Here is an 18,840-nt window from a genome sequence, read left to right on the forward strand (position 1 = left end):
ATCTTCCAAAAGTCATTGAGTACAAATTTCATCAGACAGACCCATATTGTTTTTTAAAATTTCCTGGATAGTCTTGACTCTTATCTCATGGTGGAGAGGAGGGTCCCTGCTTCATTCACAGGCCTTTTATACAGGGACGTTTCCCCGCCATCACCCCCGCCAACTGCTTTGGGGCTTCCTTTGTATTATGCATGCCTTTTCGCCCGTCAGAGGTCGCCTCGCTCCCCCAGCGCATTTTGCCTGGGTTTTCCACATGCTGTTTTAGCCAGAATCTGGAAAATGTGGGCAAAACGCGCGGGGAGAGTGAGGCGACCTCTGACGGGCGAAAAGGCATGCATAATCAAAAGGAAGCCCCAAAGCAGTCAGCGGGGGTGACCACTGGAAACGTCCCTGCATAAAAGGCCACAGTGAACGTGTGTCGGCTCTTCCTTACAAACACACGTATGCATCTACAGGCATCTACAGTGCATTCACTGTAACGTGAAAAGGGCCACTGTGAGCTCTAGGAGCAGGACTCTCAGCATCACATCTTGTTTGGCCCTACATTTAAGGCAGGATCAAGCTGTAGGGAAATGTGATGTATATGCCAGTGTTTAAGCCTTCACTTTCAACCAGCTCCTTTGCATCTTGTGCTTCTCCGAGCTTTTGCTCCTGGAGCCTGCCTCTCTGTATCTGTACCTCATTGCCAATTGGTTATTCTACAAAAAAAAAAAAAAGTTCCCTGGAAACTGGCCCTCAACCACTGGATTTGCCAGGATCTTGAGAACCACTGAGGGCTCTCTGCTTTGTAGGGGTAGGTTACAGCCGTCAAGGTGAGTGGTGGGCATGCAATTCTAATGCAACTGACTCAGAGGAATGCCAGGTTATTGCCCTGCAAAAAAGAGCATGCGGGATCTGGAGCATATGTTATGTTCTAGAGGCTAGAGTAAGCTGAAGATAAATTATCAACAGTCACCTATGCTAGCCGTGAATAAGAGCCATTCCCCCCTCCCCAGCATTCTGCAGCAATATTAGAAACCCTGTTTGCAAAAAATGCTTGTCAGTTTTGAATGTAACTGATTGTCTTAATACTGCCTGAAAAGTCCTTCATGAGATGAGTGATACAGAAATTCCTTTCGTTCTTTCAAGCTCCCTTGACCAAAAGGTCTTGAGCAGTAAAAGGGGAGCCTTTTTTTCGTTAAGGAAAATATGCTGGATAGATACTTGGCTACCGTCAATGTTGTTCTGAGCGATACAGAAACCAGAATGACAGATGGGGAATTCTTAATGCTCCCTATATCGGGACATGCAGGTATATAAAATGAATCCAACCAATGGACTATCTAAAAAATGTTTGATCAGAGTAGCATACTATACAGAAATTCACATGGGGCAGGCCAAATCAACAGCATGACACAAAGAGTATCATGCTGTTTAAAAGAGAATTTTAAAGAGGAGGGGAAAGAACAGGGAATTACAAGATGGATGGCCCTTCTTAAAGCAAAACATGAGAATACTTTGCCTTTCGATGGCACCTTAAAATTAATGCTTTCTTCTACAACCCCTGACACCTCCAGCTCCCACATGGAAGACAAAGTAATAAGAATTAAAGAACATACTTGGCTTGAAAGGCATTGTTGGTCCCTCTGTGGTCAAGGTCATGACATAAACATCCCACAATCAAAGCTAAAATTTCAATTTCTGTCAGAATCTCCTGAAATCCCGCTGTCTGAAAACAGAAAAACAATATTGGTGACCTCAAGTGAAAGCAGCATTCAGTGACTGAATTCTTAGTAGGAATGGAGATGGATCCATTGTTCAAAGCACCCCAGGTCCTTGGACAATACAGGTTAAAAGGATCATTATAAGTGGAATATTTTTTCCTTCTGCAATATACTAGCTCATACATACAAAAGGCTAATGCTGGATCCAGGATCATCGTCAGAGTATTGCCAAATTGCAATTAAAAATGCCTCAATTTTACCAGATCATTGTGTTGCTTTGATGACACTGTAACAAGGAAGCCAACTGGCAAAATGTTGCTATTGTCAATTCGTCTCATAGCAGTGACTGAACATTTACTGACCCTGAAACCGGATTGCTTTGTATGGTCATGTGTTATTACAGATATCAGGTTAAATGTGGCATAATGAGAACAGCAATGAAAAAGGACTTGACAACAGAAAAAGAAATCAACCTCTTTCTATATAATGTTTAATGACTGGCGGCTCCTTTCTAAGATATTAACCGTCTGATAATGTGATTTGCTGTGCAGTGAAAGCAGGGCACCGGATTGAGAATACCCACACATACATTAGGGCCTTTTATGCAGAGCTGTTTCCCCGCCGTCACCCCCGCTGACTGCTTCAGGGCTTCCTTTTGATTATGCTTGCCTTTTCCATCCATCAGAGGTCACCTCGATCTCCCCACACGCTTTGCCCGTGTTTTCCAGAGGCTATTTTAGCCAGAATCTGGAAAATGCGGGCAAAACGTGAGGGGAGAGTGACATGATCCTTGACAGGCGGAATAGGCGTTTGTAATCAAAAGGAAGCCCCGAAGCAGTTGGCGGGGGTGATTGCGGGGAAACATTCCTGCATAAAAGGCCCAGGGTTGCTGCAATGAAATCCCTGGTCCTTTTGCCTTGGCTGTGTGAGTTTGCCCTGCCTTCTGTACTATGACAACAGAGCAGGGGAACAACCTCCTTGTGTGCCAGAAGCGATGAAGGTGTGGGAAAAGGCCACCAAGCTCCTAAAGCCATCTAAAGCTTGCAAGGGGCTTCCCCTCCTTTAAGAGGGTGTGAGATGGCCAAAGTGTATTTATCCCCACCCGCCATATTCCCGATGTAATATCCCATCTCTTCTAAAATAATAATAATAAAGTGCTGTTAAGTTACAACTGACTCATGACGACGCCTCATGGGGTTTTCAAGGCAAGAGATGAGAAGAGGTGGTTTGGCACTGCCTGCCTCTGCACAGCAACTTTGGTCTTCTGTGGTGACCCCCATCCAAGTACAAACTATGGCCAACCCTGCATAGTATTCTAAGCTTTGATGAGCTAAAGTTAGTCTGGGATATTCAGGCTGCTATTGAAGTTGGTGTCTCTTCTGCACTGCTCCAAATAATGACTCTTTGTCCCCCCCCCCCACAAAAAATGACGCTGACCTACCATGTTGGGCTAGTCTAGTGCATCATCCTAGGTTGGGCTTGCAGCACCAGAACAATTCTACAAGTCATCCCACTATAAAATGACACATTTGTTCCTATTTCTCCAACTTTTCCCTCATTGCCAGTAAATCTAGTCTTAGAAAAAGGCTATAAAATTATATTTAACATAAGAACATAAGAAAGGCCATGCTGGATCAGGCCAAGGTCCATCAAATCCAGCAGTCTGTTCACACAGTGGCCAACAAGGTGCCTTTAGGAAGCCCACAAACAAGGACAAATGCAGCAGCATCCTGCCTTTGTTCCAGAGCACTTAATAAAGTAGGCATGCTTATCTGATAGAGAGTATCGGTATGCATCATGACTAGTATCCATTTTTACTAGTGTCCATGGATAGCCCTCTCCTCCATGAACATGTCCACTCCCCTCTTAAAGCCTTCCAAGTTGGCAGCCATCACCACAACCTGGGGCAGGAAGTTCCACAATTTAACTATGCATTCTGTGAAGAAATACTTCCTTTTATTTGTTTTGAATTTCTCACCCTCCGGCTTCAGCAGATGATCTGGTATCATGAGGGAGGGAGAAAAGCTTCTCTCTGTCCACTCTCTCCTTTCATGCATAATTTTATAGACCTCTATCATGTCTCCCCTTAACCGCCTTCTTTCTTCGACTTCTTCTTCATGTTACTATTATATTTTCAGTACAGAGTTCCTTTAAAAAACCCTACAGGCTGAAAGTTGGATCCAGCAGTAATTTGTACTGACAGAGCAGAACTTTCACCCCTCCCCTGTCCTGATGTAGCTCATGATGTGTTCCCCCCCCCCATGCTGGTCCTCAAGAACAGGGGCCCCAAAGGAAAAGCAAGAGGGGTGAACTGGTGTTTGGTAGTGGAAGTGGGGAATCAGCCAAAATCATTCTGCCTTCTGTTAACAGAAACTTATCATTGGAGCCCACCCTGTATCTTTCACATTTTATGTCATAACTGAAGTAAGTACATAGTCAACAATTAGTTAAAGCCACAATAGCATTGAAAGAATGAGTTCGACTTTAGTTAATAAAACAACCTTGCAATCAAATGGGTATATACAGAATATCACAGATAATTACCAAAGCATTGTATTGGTCATAAAATATAGCTAGAGAGCAGAAGGTTCTGCTTCTTACATAAGGCACCAAAAAAAGGATCACGGTGCCCCCTCTTTTAATATTTACGGATGTAAAGCCAAAATGCATATCAAGAATGATGACAGAGAATGTATTTTTTGCCAGGAGAAAAAAAAAACCACACTAATGACCTTAACTCATAAGTTTAAAAATTAGTTATGGAGGTCACTCTTTCATGTGAGAAAATGAATAGCAACAAAAATTATCTGTTTTTTTGTGCTTTATTATTAGATTCAGGGTTAAACTTTAGTTATTTGCACTGTTTTCAGCTGTTTTCAAAAACTGTTAAAGAGAACATCTGAAGAAACATGATTAATGCAAGTTAGGGTGGGATCAAACATCCCTTCTTACAGTCAAGTCGTCTTACTCCCACCAGTAATATTATGATTATCAATGGCAGTACTGGTGTGAGTTAAAATGATGGATGAATGGGATGCAGGCCTGTGGTTCTCAAAGGCCAAGCCATACAGGGGGTAACAGTATAAATCATCAAGCACACAAAAGGCGGCAGAGCTGTGAAGTCGTTTTAAACCTTGATACTGCATTCAGAGTAAGACCCATACACAGGACTAATACATGCACAGTCTTGTGGAGGAATGCAGCATTAGGGTTGCCAACTGCCAGGTAGTAGCCGGAGATCTCCTGCTAATTCAACTGATCTCCAGCCGATAGAGATCAGATCACCTGGAGAAAAATGGCCGCTTTGGCAATTGAACTCTATGGCATTGAAGCCCCTCCCCTCCCCAAACCCTGCCCTCCTCAGGCTCCGTCCCAAAAATCTCCCGCCGGTGGCGAAGAGAGACCTGGCAGCCCTATGCAGCATGGATCACTGGTCTTCAACATTGCCAGACCTGGGGCACACCTTTGACCAAAGCACAAGCACATGACAGGAAATAACTCAGGACCTATGTCAGTCCTTGGTGCCATAGCATCATTGACACGTCCTCTTCTACACTGGAGACGATCACTTGGGGGGACCACAGGAAATGCATCTTTGGCAATCTGGGCATCCTTTAGGCAACCAGACAATACAGTGACTGAAACAAGCTCAGCAATCCAGCTCTTTACGTTCAAGCAATGAGAACAAGAGGTGACTTTATTTCCTTCATTTAGACAAAACAGATATAGGTTGTGTCAGTCAGGGATAGAGAACTTGCCCCTGCAAGCTTGGCAATATTTAAAAATAGATCGCTGCACCAAAGGTGCATGAGCAAAAAAAAAAAAAAACATATGGGGAAACTCTAAAGGAATAAAAAATAAGTACAAGAAAGGGAGAAAGGGAAACAAAGCTGGCAGAGAAAACTCTGAAGATAATGTTCTTTGTCTTGCAAGAGAACTAACCAGAAAATACTCCCCCCCCCTCCGCCCATGCATATACAGAGAGGCAAAACTTTCTCTTGGGGGAGAGATTTGAGTATAAATTCCTTGACTAGAGTTTGAGAATGTTCTGAAACTGTTTCTGGACAGGAACAAACCCCACAAATTTCACTGCACAAATTTCACTGCATCCACTAGATCCCCAGAAAGTAACAGTGGAATCCTAAACTCAGGATTACATTGTAAACCAGGTTTGATGTCATGGTAGGACAAATGTTTGGCTAAATAAAACTCCAGCAGCGTAGCTCTCATCCCTTGGTGGTGGTGGAAAGTGCAGTCAAGTTGCAGTCGACTTTTGGCAGTCCCAAACAGTTTTCAAGGCAAGAGAAGTTGAGAGGTGCTTTGCCATTGCCTGCTTCTGAATCACGACCCTAGACTTCCTTGTTGGTTTCCAATCCAAGTAATAACCAGGAACGACCCTGCTTAACTTCCAAGGTCTGTTGAGATCAGGTTAGCCTGGGCCATCCAGGTCAGGGCTCTCATCCCTTGGCTACAATTGTTTCATTGTTACTTCAATAATTTCTTCAACCGTCGGCTTTTGTGCATGGCTGCTTCACTCGCTGTCACCCCTCCGACCACTTTGGGTCTTTGTTCGGAATATGCATGCTGTTTCTGACCATCAGAGGTCGCCTCGCTCTCCCCCAGTGTTTCTCCACGTTTTGCCCACATTTTGAGGAACCTGTTTTATCTCAAATTTGAAATGCGGGCAAAACACAGGGAAATGCAGGGGGAGAGCGAGGCGACCTCTGATGGTTGGAAACGGCATGCATAATCCAAACAAAGTCCCGGAGTTGTCGGAGGGATGACGGAGAGGGAAAGGCCATTCATAAAAGACTTGTTACCCATTTGCAGTTGCAAAGCTTGGAAGCTATGTAGAACTCCATTGTAAATGTGCATATATGTAAAATGGTATAGTCCTTACATAGCCTCCCTGAGCCCAACCTTCGCCGGGAAAGGGCGTCATAAAAAAAAATCTAAATAAATAAATAAATAAAGCCTTCAAGATGATTTCTGAGCAACACAATCCTTATCAATAATGTATTTTTTTTTTTAGTTATAAGTTTTAAACTCTAGAGTTCTGGGTAAATATTAAGACACACGTATATTTGGGTAAATATTAAGACACACAGGTAAGACACATATATGAGCAATATGCTAAGAATGGAAGATCAGTAATGGTGTTAATTCTCAAAAAGATAGAAGATGCTTGCATTAACTCCTGTTACTTGATATTCACAATCGTTTTGTTTCTCTGAATCTATCTAGGCTGATATCACAAATGTCATTCTTAAATATGTAACATCCACATTTTAAGATGCATATATATAATAAATGCCAAAGGGATTGTTCAGTGTGTTTACTGTAATAGCCTGTAATAAAAGTGCTGAACTGCCATTCTCTAGCACAGCCTCATTGGCAGTATTATCATAAAATCTAAAATAATCATATGCTTTTCTTTCCTACATTACCAGTAAGTTGTGCAAAATCATTACATTCCATAAGAAGCTATGTAAAGCTTAGGAAGAAAGTAAGTGAAATGACAAAATCTGTACCTATATTTCAAGGTGTCTTTACTTAAGTATCTGGAGTTTAGTGACAACATCATTATCTGGATAATATTACACCTAGGAGCACTTTAATGGCATGGCCATTTATGAATACAGATTTCAAGGGGAAAAGTTATCCTTGTAGGACAATATAACACAATGTGCAGATCACGAAAATATAATTTTATCCTTTGGCCTTTTGAATTTGATGTTACATTTTTAAACATACTAATATTCTCCAAAAACTAATGTGCATTTTGAACTCGCTATTTTCTGCATAATTAAATGTTCTATTTAAGTGTAGGATATTTTAACTGCAATTAAAACGAGAAGAGATCATTTTGAACCCTTCTGGACAACTTACCACAAGCCTTACGTTTACAGTACAATCCTAAGAACACTTTTCTGGGAGTAAGCCTCATTGAATAGACCTGAACAGGATTATGAGTAGACCTGCCTAGGATTGCTGTCCTAATTTTCTAGTAGACTTTTATCTCCAAACCCTGATATTCAGAAGGGCACCCATGTTGCTGTAGCAAAAACTTCAGAGAATGCCATTTACTGTAAAATCTAGTACATTTATTAAACGATGGAGAAATATATTCTGAGACCGGACATACCATACAGAACAAGATCAACAAGATACAGTCACTTGGAAACAACAAGCACATAGATGTAAATATTAGCCTAGGAGTACGCAAGCCTTGTGGTTTAAATCTGTGTAATACCAAGTGACACTATTACTGGTGCACTGACTTAACAATCCACAGTCTTCAATCAAACCAAAAGATAAAGTCTCAGATCTATCAATGAAGCACACCTCAACAGCCTAATGTTCTAGAGGAGGTAGTTGTGAATTTCCTGCATTGATGACCCTGGTGGTCCCTTCCAACTCTATGATTCTACTTAACATTACACCAATGTTTGCTCGTGCTTAATAACCTTGGGTGGGTCCAGAGATCCGACATTAGACTTCATCAATGGTCACGGATCGGTCCCTTTTTCCCCACCTACCCCACAGTACTTCCTGATCTCTACTGATGAAAGATGAAGGTGATTTTCTCCCCATCCCTCTTCCTCACTGCAGTCTCCAAATCTACAGAGTGATTAGTTCCCATTGGTCATTAAACCCTGGGAATAAATTGTCCTAGAGCCAGAAAGGACTGTTAGGAGAGTGGAACACAGGAAAGATCTGCAACACCTCCGTCTGCCGATCACTGGCTCCAACGCAGAGTTTTTCTGGAGACTAAAATGTTCACTCACGCATCCGTTTGTTCTCCTTCTGAGAAGAATCTACCTGTCCTATGTAAATCACAGAAGGCCCTAGTTGGCAAGTTGTGACATGCATCGTATTGAAGGATGGGCAAAAGAATGAGCATGTAATAATGTGAGGGATATATTCAGTCCCTAAGCAGATATAAGAACTGAGTAGTAGAGGTTTGGGTCCTGGTCCATATGTTTCTGTTCAGTCATTCATTGTTGCTGGTGAGTAGCTATTCCAGGTTGGAGTGCCACCTACTACCTACCACTGAAGGCTTGCGTGAATGAAGTAGCATTTCTCAGGATTAGTTGTACATCCTGAGGGATGTTTTAAAGTTGATAACAGGCCTAGATACTGTCACTTTCTCTGCTGCGTCTGTCCTTCGGTAGGACACTTTGAGGTGCCTTATCGGGCATTTTCAATCTACCTCTACATCTTACTAGATCCATACTGTAAGTTTAACATTTTTCAGAATTATGACCCCATTCAGGGGACCACCAGATATTGGGTGGAACTGTCAGGCTTGGCTATGGCAGCCCTCTTCTTCAAGCAGAGATACCATAGGGCTCAGCCATTAGAAGATAATAGGTGGCACTTGATAGGAAGATGAAGGTCTGGATGAACATCTGAGATGCTACTCACACCGTCATTTCCAGCAACTGATATTCCCAGTTTTGCAATGCACCGTTATACTGGTCGTGGACTGTAATAATAAAGAACTAGAATGCAATGCACCGCCAGGCTCCAACAGATGCTGCAGTACTGTGCATCTCAGTAATTAGCTTTTATTCAAAATACATAGAAGGGATAGGCTGCTCAGGCAGGCTTTGGTAAGAAAATGTAAGGAAAGAAAATAATACAACTAGAAGAGTGAACAAGCTCCTTTCCCAGATGTTCACAATCATACCAACATACTTGTATGACATATTCAGATGGATCTAAACTGTAAGCTGCTTTAGGAGCCCAATCAGTCTGAAAAACTGTGTATAAATATATTAAACGAGCAAATTACCCAAGCATCTCGAGTGCAATGACTGCTATGCACAGGCAGGCGATGGCAAACTCCCTCTGTTGGCCTCTTGCCTTGAAAACTATATGAATCATAGAGTTGGAAGGAACCATCAGGGTCATCTAGTCCAACCTCCTGCACAATGCAAGAAATTTACAACTACCTTCCCACACACACACACCCTGTGACCCTTACTCCATGCCTAGAGGATGACCAAGTTGCCCTCCCTCTCATCATCTGCTTAAGGTCATAGAATCAGCATTGCTGACAGATGGCCATCTAACCTCTTCTTAAAAACCTCCAGGGAAGGAGAGCTTACCACCTCCTGAGGAAGCCTGTTCCACCGAGGAACCGCTCTAACTGTTAGAAAATTATTTCTAATGTCTAGACGGAAACTCTTTTGATTTCATTTCAACCCGTTGGGTCTGACCTTCTGGGGCAACAGAAAACAACTTGGCGCCATCCTCTATATGACAGCCCGTCAAGTACTTGAAGATTATATGAGGTCAGCTTAAGTCGGCTCCGACTTGACAGCCCTTTCCACTGCCACCACAACCTATCTAAATGAACGGCACACTTGCCAAACACTAAGAGGTCTGTCGAAGGCTTTCACGGTCAGAGTTCATTGGTTCTTGTAGGTTATCCAGGCTGTGTAACTGTGGTCTTGGTATTTTCTTTCCTGATGTTTCTCCCGCTGCGGGCGAAACATCAGGAAAGAAAATACCAAGACCACGGTTACAAAGCCTGGATAACCTACAAGAACCAACGAAGAGGTCTATTTGACTCTTCTGTTTGGTAGTTATATAGTCAAGAGGAAAAGAAGCTGTTTCATCACTGGATGAAAAATGCCCCATCCCATCCCAACCCAAGCAACATGAAACAAATGTGGCCTTTGAGCACCACCTAGGGGAAGTTTTTTTTTTAAAAAATCATATATTAAATCTGTATTGCTAGTGTAAAAAAATCAGCACAATCATGGCAGCCATTAAGATCTGCATTTATCAGCTTGGTTTTAATCTTTATGCGAAAAAATCAAATACAGGTTTGTTGCTTCTCATACCAAAGAGGTATGTTTGCCCCATGCCTTGCTCCTTACTTCATTTGTCAAGCCTCTTGACAGAGTTCCAAAAATAAAAAAGATGCAAACGTGCACATACACATTAATCTTTTTTTTTTTTTTTTGCCGTCAAGTCACAGCTCACTTATGGTGACCCCGTAGGGTTTTCAAGGCAAGAGACATTCGGAGGTGGTTTGCCACTGCCTGCCTCCACGTCACGACCCTGGTATTCCTTGGAGGTCTCCCATCCAAATACTAGCCAGGGTCAGGGCTGAGAGTGTGTGACCGGTCCTACAAAGGAGTAGGGAAATGGGAACCCTTTTCAAACTTCAACCACACACAATCGCCATCTTTCCACTAGTTCAACCTGAACAGTGCCACACACCCAGAGAATCATTTTTCTCCAGGCACTTCCTAGAATGGAAAATATATGCTTATTGGAAGGAGGCAACGATACCCTCAACCCCACTTCCCCTCTTCTTAAATGGCTGTATCTCACCTCCTCCTCACCTTTGGTGAACTGGATTTGTTTCTCTGCTCCTACACATGAAGCCAGTTGGGTGACCTTGGGCTGGTCACACTCTCTCAGCCCCACCTACTTCACAAAGTGTCTGTTGTGTGGGGGGGAAGGGAAGGTGATTGTAAGCCCGGTTTAATTCTCCCTTAAGTGGTTAGAGAAAGTTGGCATATAAAAACCAACTCTTCTTCTTCTTCTTCTCTTGCATACCACATCCTTTAATGGCTTTATAAACATCCTAAATGTTGTTTATTTTAACAAGTTCCCCAGGTATCAGAGCGCCGAAATAATTAATTGTGCTCGTTTTATCTTCCAATGAACTGCTTTTTATCTCTGATGTAATGCACTTTCCCCACAGAAAATATCACCTGGCTTAGTGACACGTGAAGTGCTATTACGCTAGGTGATACAGTGGTTGAAGCTGGCCTCTTCTGCAGTCATGATGTGGCATTTTATCATTAAAAACTGCAGCTGGAAAGGACTCTCAAGGACCATCAACCCCAAATTCATGCAGCGAGTCAGGTCTTGTGATACTTAAGATGTCCCTGCAGGCTACTTATTCACCCCTTTTTTTGTTTCTTTTTTTTTTTTTTAAGTGAAGGTGTGCGATCAGCACCTGGGTATAAATGTGACAAGCGTGGAAGCAATAATTCTCAATCTTCTTTTATATAGTTGGTTAGATTTTCTGATGTTTTCCACAAAGCCAAAGAAGACGGTTCACCTGTCTTCATTAGGATGGTTGTAAACAGCTGCCAGTATAAGACGTTGTGGTACTTTAGCTGAAATATTGAAATAGCAAACGCTCCTGTTCTTCATTAGATCACTGAGTTCCTGAACTGAGTAGCATTTCTTCACCCATCCAACCTGGCCCTCTTTTATCATCATGCTGTTTCTTAGGGTTGCCAACAACCTGGAGAAAAATTATACACCCCGCCCCCCCGTCCCTTTAATAGAGGTTTAATGTGTGGACATGGACAGGTGAATCTTTTCATGGTGCTGAGATAAATAACATTACCTTGTATGTAACATCCCAATAAGCCTTTATTAAGCAGAGGGAGGGGACTTTTTTTTTTTCCAGGCTGTTGGCAATTCTACTTTTTGTTCTTCTGGAATCCGTGGCTTGTCAGCACCCTACAAGGATTTCCAGGTTTCCAGTCCTAACTGGATACAGGAGCTCAACACCTCCCCTCCTTTTTCAGATCCATGCGTATTCTCCTGCCACTGCTAATTTTCCTTGCCAGCTGTCTGGCTTCCCCCGCTGTCCCAGCCTGCCTGTATTTGAGCAGGATTCAAACACTATTTGGGGGATTTTGCAGTCAGGCCTCACCCCATTAAAATTCATACATCTTAAAATTGTATATTCCAAAGGACTTTGATACAATGGACTTTTCTCTGACAGAACCAAGTGCATCAGAGAAGATTTAATCGATTTGTCTCCATTTTGGCAGGAGAGAAATGTGAAAAGAAGAGGGAGATCTATCTAGCTGTCTGACTGTCTATCTATAAATGAAACAATTTTGTAAGATTACACTAACATTACTACGGCACAATTGCCATCTTTCCCCCCTCTTCATTCACTATGCCTCGTTTGCTAATCCTTTGTCAAGTGTTAAATATTTGCTGCTGGAATTAGGGGCCCTTAACCCCTCAGGCATTTGAGTATTAGATAACTTTATATAGATAGATCATTAGCAAAAAGAAAAGGAAACAAATGTTCAGACATGAATAACATGGCTACAGTAAAAGGTTCTCACACACAGGCTGTTGTAACAGTCAAATACTTACCGTTAACATTGCAAACATGAGCTGGCACACATTGAAAGCATGCCTCCAGTTGTGATACAGAACCATTCGATAATTCTTCCTCACTGTCAAAAGCCACCTACACAATGTCTGTAATGGAAAAGTACAAATCGCATCAGGGATACTAACATGGACAAATGGACACAACGCCGCCAAGACAAAAGCAGCAGATTATCTCTGTAGAGCAGATGGTTACCTCATAGTCAATTTTAAATTTCTGAACCATTCCCAGCTCCATGAACATCCGCAGTGCTGCAGTTATCATGGTGTCCACATCGAGAGAGAAGTCATCAAAATGGATGTTGTCTATGCCAAGCTCTGACACAAGTGGAATGCTTGCTGTCTAGAATTATCCAAAGACATTAAGAAACTTTTCAGACATAGTTCAGCTTTTTCTCTGTTGTTCCCCCCCCCCTTAGAATGAATTTACATAAAGTATTCCCAAACGACACATGTATCGAGTGGAACAAATTTGGAAGGGGAAGATGGGACTAAGTATCGTCAGGGAGAGGCGTAGCTAGGTTGAACGGGGGAACAAATTGAAACCTACGGATGCAATCCAACAAATGTGGCTCGACAAATCTCTACTTGTTTCAATGGGAAGGACCTCAGAACGACCACTAAAGTTGTCTTCAGAAGTTGTGAGGCAGCAATGATTGACGGGCTGACAGCACTTCACATATAACCTTTTTTCTTTCTTTCATGGAGACAATGGCTTAGTTCAGACATCATTTAAAATCATGGCTTAATTAAACAACAACAACAATAATAAACAACTTTTATTTATACCCTGCCCTCCCCCGGCAAAGCCAGGCTCAGGGCGGCTCACATCATGATTAAAATACAGTACAATAAAAATAATACAGTGAAATTACAATACAATAAAATTAATTATAAAACACTGAAAGTTTGCTCAAATTGCCTAATTCATGACGCCAAACTAGTTCCCAGCAGGGAGAGATATTTCTGCGGCATCAACAGCTAATCTTGATTCACAGGGGGAGAGCTGGACCTCAATTTAATTTAATTTGAAAACAAATAAAAAAAGAAGAGGGCATAACAAACCAATAGGGGAACAGGGAAAGGAATAGGGAAGGGGTGAAGGAAGGAGGGAGGGGAAGGGAAAGGGAGGCCAACCATCCAGATATTACCATCACTGCCCTCAACCATAGGCTAACTATGGATTGTTTAAACTGTCCATGGGTTGTTTAAACACATCAAACCAGGATCAAAAATTAATCACAGTTAATCTTAACTGAAATTGAAACTGTTCTTGCCTTTCATTGCCCCTCCCTGGCAGTCTCCTTGACTGATGAAACCAGTGTTTGTCAAGACAAACTAGGATTTCAATTACTGTCTGTAAGACAAATGCTGGTTACACAAACTAACCACAGTTAACCCAAACTATGGTTTCATGTTATGTCTGAAGCAAATCAAAATCTGTGTCTGAAAAACAGCGAATAGTTGTGAAGGGCAATGGTATATTTTTCTGCATACATGTTTGGGAGGCATTTGTGCTTGACTAGTGTACTTTTGGCAAAATAAATATTTATCTCACTTCACAAGGGATAATTGTGTGTGCTTTTCCCCCGGACACAACAACCTTCTTTTCCATGAAAGAATAAGCCACGTGTGAAGTGGTCCTGGTGAATGTGGAACAGTATAGTATAGACCGATCTCATCAGATCTTGGAAGCTAAGCAGGGTCAGTACTTGGATGGGAGACCACCAAGGAAAACTTGGCAGAGAAAGGCAATGGCTCTGCTTAATCACTTGCCTTGAAAACCCTACAGGGTTGCCGTAAATCAGCTGTGACTCAATGGTACTTATAGACAACAAAAAAAGGGGGGGACAGATTTGAACTACTGGACAGGCTGACGATTCCGACTAATAAAAGTTTCCATCCATACAGAGTTCATATTTACAAGGACGGAACAAAGGACAACACATCCACATATTTCATTGAATATTTCTCCTTTCACCGAAGTAGATAGCATAAAAAATTATCTGACTGCTGGCAGCTTCAGACATTACAAACTCGTCCTGTTCCATCTCTTCTGGCCAATGCTTGTTTGAAATGTCCAAGAAGAAAATTGTGTAAGAAAGTAACCTAAGCTGTAGGTTTGAATATCAGCAATACACTTTTGCCATGACCTGGATGACTCAGGCTAGTCCAATCTCATCAGATCTCAGAAACTAAGCAGGATCGGCCCTGGTTAGTATTGGCATGGGAGACCAAAATGGTGAACCATCTCTGTTTGTGTCTTGCCTTGAAAACCCTCCAGGATTGCCATGTCAGCTGTGATGACTTGATGACACTTTCCACCACCACCAATACACTTTTTTTGCATAACTGGCCTTTGAGAAAATTAATGCCAACTTACAGCCAAATATAACAGGATACTGGCAATGTTTGTTATGTCTCGTGTTGCTCTGAGTAAATGACTGAAAATGTGCCAATAAAGCAGTATATACTGGAAGTATGAATTTTTCTGGGAGCTGCAGCTTGAGTAAACTAAAGGGATTTGCCAAGGAGGAAAAAATATATTTTAAAAACTGATCATAAACTGATGAACAAAACAAGTCAAAGGCAATTTTTTTCATATCAATCTTCATATTTATGAGGTTTCACCATCCTATATTTAACAGGAGTGCCATAATCCAAAATAATCACTGAATTAATAGCCGAGCGGTAACATTTGTATAAAAGAACCATTTGCTTTACAACAGCAGTAAAAGAAATGGCAGAATTATGTATGAGAGCTGGAGCTAATTTGAATAATGCAGAAAAGGAGAAATATTACAAGTGTGCGACATCTATTGTCATTCTTATGCATTGAAGTGAAGCAGAGCAAGCATATAAAGGACAGAATGCTAGCAACTACAACACTGTAAAAAAACCCTTAATATATATTATTAAAAAGTATACTTAAAATCACAGCCAATCATAAACGTTAGCAAAATGCTCAACTTTATGACTGGTATGACTGTTGAAGGCAGATTCAGGGTGGCCAAGAGCTACCATTGGCCCCCAGACAAAGATTCCCTCCATGCCCTCTCACACCCAAACCCAATCCATATATCATATTAAAACCAATTAGAAGAAGAAGAAAAGTTGGTTTTTAAATGCCGACTTGCTCTACCACTTAAGGAAGAATCAAACCGACTTACAATCACCTTCCCTCCCCCTCCCCACAACAGATACCCTGTGAGGTAGGTTGGGTTGAGAGAGCTCTAAGAGAACTGTGACTAGCCCAAGGTCACCCAGCTGGCTTCATGTGTAGGAGTGGGGAAACCAACCAGGTTCACCAGATTAGCCTCTGCCGCTCATGTGTAGGAGTGGGGAATCAAACCCGGTTCTCCAGATCAGAGTTCACTGCTCCAAACCACCACTCTTAACCAATACACCACGCTGGCTCTCCATAATTTCCTGGTTCCGAGGGCCCTCAGGGTGACAGGAGCCATAGGAATTTTGTTCTCCTAGCCCCCTCTTCTCAGCAGTGCTGGGGAGGATTCATGTATTGCAATATTCTCTAAGAAAGGGACACAATACAGAGTCTCAAGGGTCACAGCTAAGTTCCATCAAGAGCAATGAAATGGGACTTATGTGTGGCCAATGAGTCTCTGTATTGTGTGAGGGGCTGTGTCTCAGCAACACAGCACCTGCCTGCTTCATACGCAGAATGTCCCAGGTTAAATCTTTGGCACCTCCAGTTAAAAGGATCACATAGTAGGTGATGTGAAAGACCTCCGCCTGAGACCCTGGAGAGCCAATGTATATTAGGAGTAGGAAACCAGCTAGGGAAGCGGTTGGACCATTGGATGACAATGGGAATGGATGACTATTAGACCATTGGATGACTAAGGGAGGATAAAGCGATTGCTGAAAAACTAAATGAATTCTTCTCATCTGTCTTCACAGTTGAAGATATAGGGCAGATTCCTTCTCCTGAACAGAGATTTTGGAGAGGGGAAAATGAGGAACTGAGGCAAATAGTGGTAACAAGGCAGGAAGTCCTAGAACATCTAGACAAACCGCAAACTAACAAGTCACAGGGACCAGACGGTATTAATCCTAGATTTCTTCAAGAACTCAAATGGGAAATTGCTGAACTTCTAACAAAGATATGTAATATGTCCCTTCGATCAGCCTCTGTACCCAGAGGACTGGAGAATGGCCAATGTAACACCCATTTATAAAAAAGGTTCCAGGGGGGACCCAGGAAATTACAGGCCAGTTAGCTTAACGTCTGTTCCGGGTAAATTAGTGGAAAGCATTATTAAAGATAGAATTGTCAAGCATATAGAAGGGCAAGGTCTGCTGGGCAAAACCCAACACGGCTTCTGTAAGGGTAGGTCCTGTCTCACTAACCTATTAAGAGTTTTTTGAAAGCGTCAATAAGCATGTGGACAGGAATGAGCCTGTGGATATTGTGTATTTGGATTTCCAAAAAGCTTTTGACAAAGTCCCCCACCAAAGACTGCTAAGCAAACTTCATAGTCACGGGATAAGAGGACAAGTCCTCTTATGGATTGAGAGCTGGCTGAAAAATAGGAAGCAGAGAGTAGGAATCAATGGTCAGTTCTCACAATGGCGGGATGTGAGCAGTGGGGTGCCTCAGGGATCCGTGTTGGGACCGGAGCTTTTCAACCTGTTCATCAATGACCTGGAGTTGGGGTTAAACAGTGAAGTAGCCAAGTTTGCAGATGACACCAAATTATTTAGGGTGGTTAAAACAAAATCGGACTGTGAAGAGCTCCAGAAGGATCTCTGCATACCGGAAGAATGGGCATTAAAATGGCAAATGAGATTCAATGTGAGTAAGTGTAAAGTAATGCATATTGGGACAAAAAATCCCAACTTCACATATACACTGATGGGATCTGTGCTGGCAGCAACAGACCAAGAAAGGGATCTTGGGGTGGTAGTGGATAGCTCAAAGAAGATGTCAACCCAGTGTGCGGCTGCTGTAAAAAAAGGCAAATTCCATGCTGGCCATAATTAGACGAGGAATAGAGAATAAAACTGCTGATATCATACTGCCCTTGTACAAATCTATGGTGAGACCACACTTGGAATACTGTGTACAGTTCTGGTCACCACACCTAAAAAAGGATATTACAGAGCTTGAGAAGGTGCAGAAAAGAGCAACCAAAATGATTAGGGAACTAGAGCAACTGTCCTATGGGGAGCGGTTAAGACGCTTAGGGCTTCTTGGAAAGAAGGCGGCTGAGGGGAGACATGATAGAGGTCTATAAAATTATGCATGGTTTGGAGAGAGTGGACAGGGATAAGTTTTTCTCCCTCTCCCATAATACTAGAACACGGGGTCATCTGCTAAAGCTGGAGGGTGAGAGATTCAAAACAGATAAAAGGAAATATTTTTTCACACAACACATAGCTAAATTGTGGAACTCCCTGCCCCAGGATGTGGTGATGGCTGCCAGCTTGGAGGGCTTTAAGAGGGGAGTGGACATATTCATGGAGGAGAGGGGTATTCATGGCTGTTGGTTAGAATGGATACTAGTCATGCTGCATACCTATTCTCTCTAGTATCAGAGGAGCATGCCTATTATTTTGGGTGCAGTGGAACACAGGCAGGATGGTGCTGCTGCACTCGTCTTGTTAGTGGCTTCCTAGAGGCACCTGGTTGGCCACTGTGTGAACAGACTGCTGGACTTGATGGGCCTTGGTCTGATCCAGCAGGGCCTTTCTTATGTTCTTATGCCAGTCGAGAGTAGACAGTACTGACTTTGATGGAACAATGGTCCAAAGCAGGTTCACGTGCAACTTAGGTAGGTCCATCTGAAACCTCTTTGATTTTAATGAGACTTCATTGCAAATAATTTTGCTGCGTTGCACCCATGGAATCCATGTGAATGGAAGGCAGGTCACCAATGTCAGGGGAGGACAGTGAGTTTTACTCCAATGCAAGTGTCCAAAAGGGTAGTGTTTTATTTTTCTT

General features: G+C 42.4%; 1 protein-coding gene across 1 annotated transcript in view; it reads right to left on the reverse strand.

Annotated features, from left to right (window-relative positions):
- Nucleotides 1-18,840, reverse strand: part of PDE11A (phosphodiesterase 11A) — a 181,594-nt gene that overhangs the window by 49,995 nt on the left and 112,759 nt on the right. Inside the window, exons 11-13 of the mRNA XM_056861194.1 lie at nt 13,072-13,218; nt 12,858-12,965; nt 1,599-1,708 (exon numbers count right to left, since the gene is read on the reverse strand). Of these exons, the coding sequence (XP_056717172.1) occupies nt 1,599-1,708; nt 12,858-12,965; nt 13,072-13,218 (365 nt within the window). The remainder of the gene's footprint in view (nt 1-1,598; nt 1,709-12,857; nt 12,966-13,071; nt 13,219-18,840) is intronic.

Source organism: Euleptes europaea, chromosome 15, assembly GCF_029931775.1.
Source record: "Euleptes europaea isolate rEulEur1 chromosome 15, rEulEur1.hap1, whole genome shotgun sequence".
Classification (NCBI taxonomy): domain Eukaryota; kingdom Metazoa; phylum Chordata; class Lepidosauria; order Squamata; family Sphaerodactylidae; genus Euleptes; species Euleptes europaea.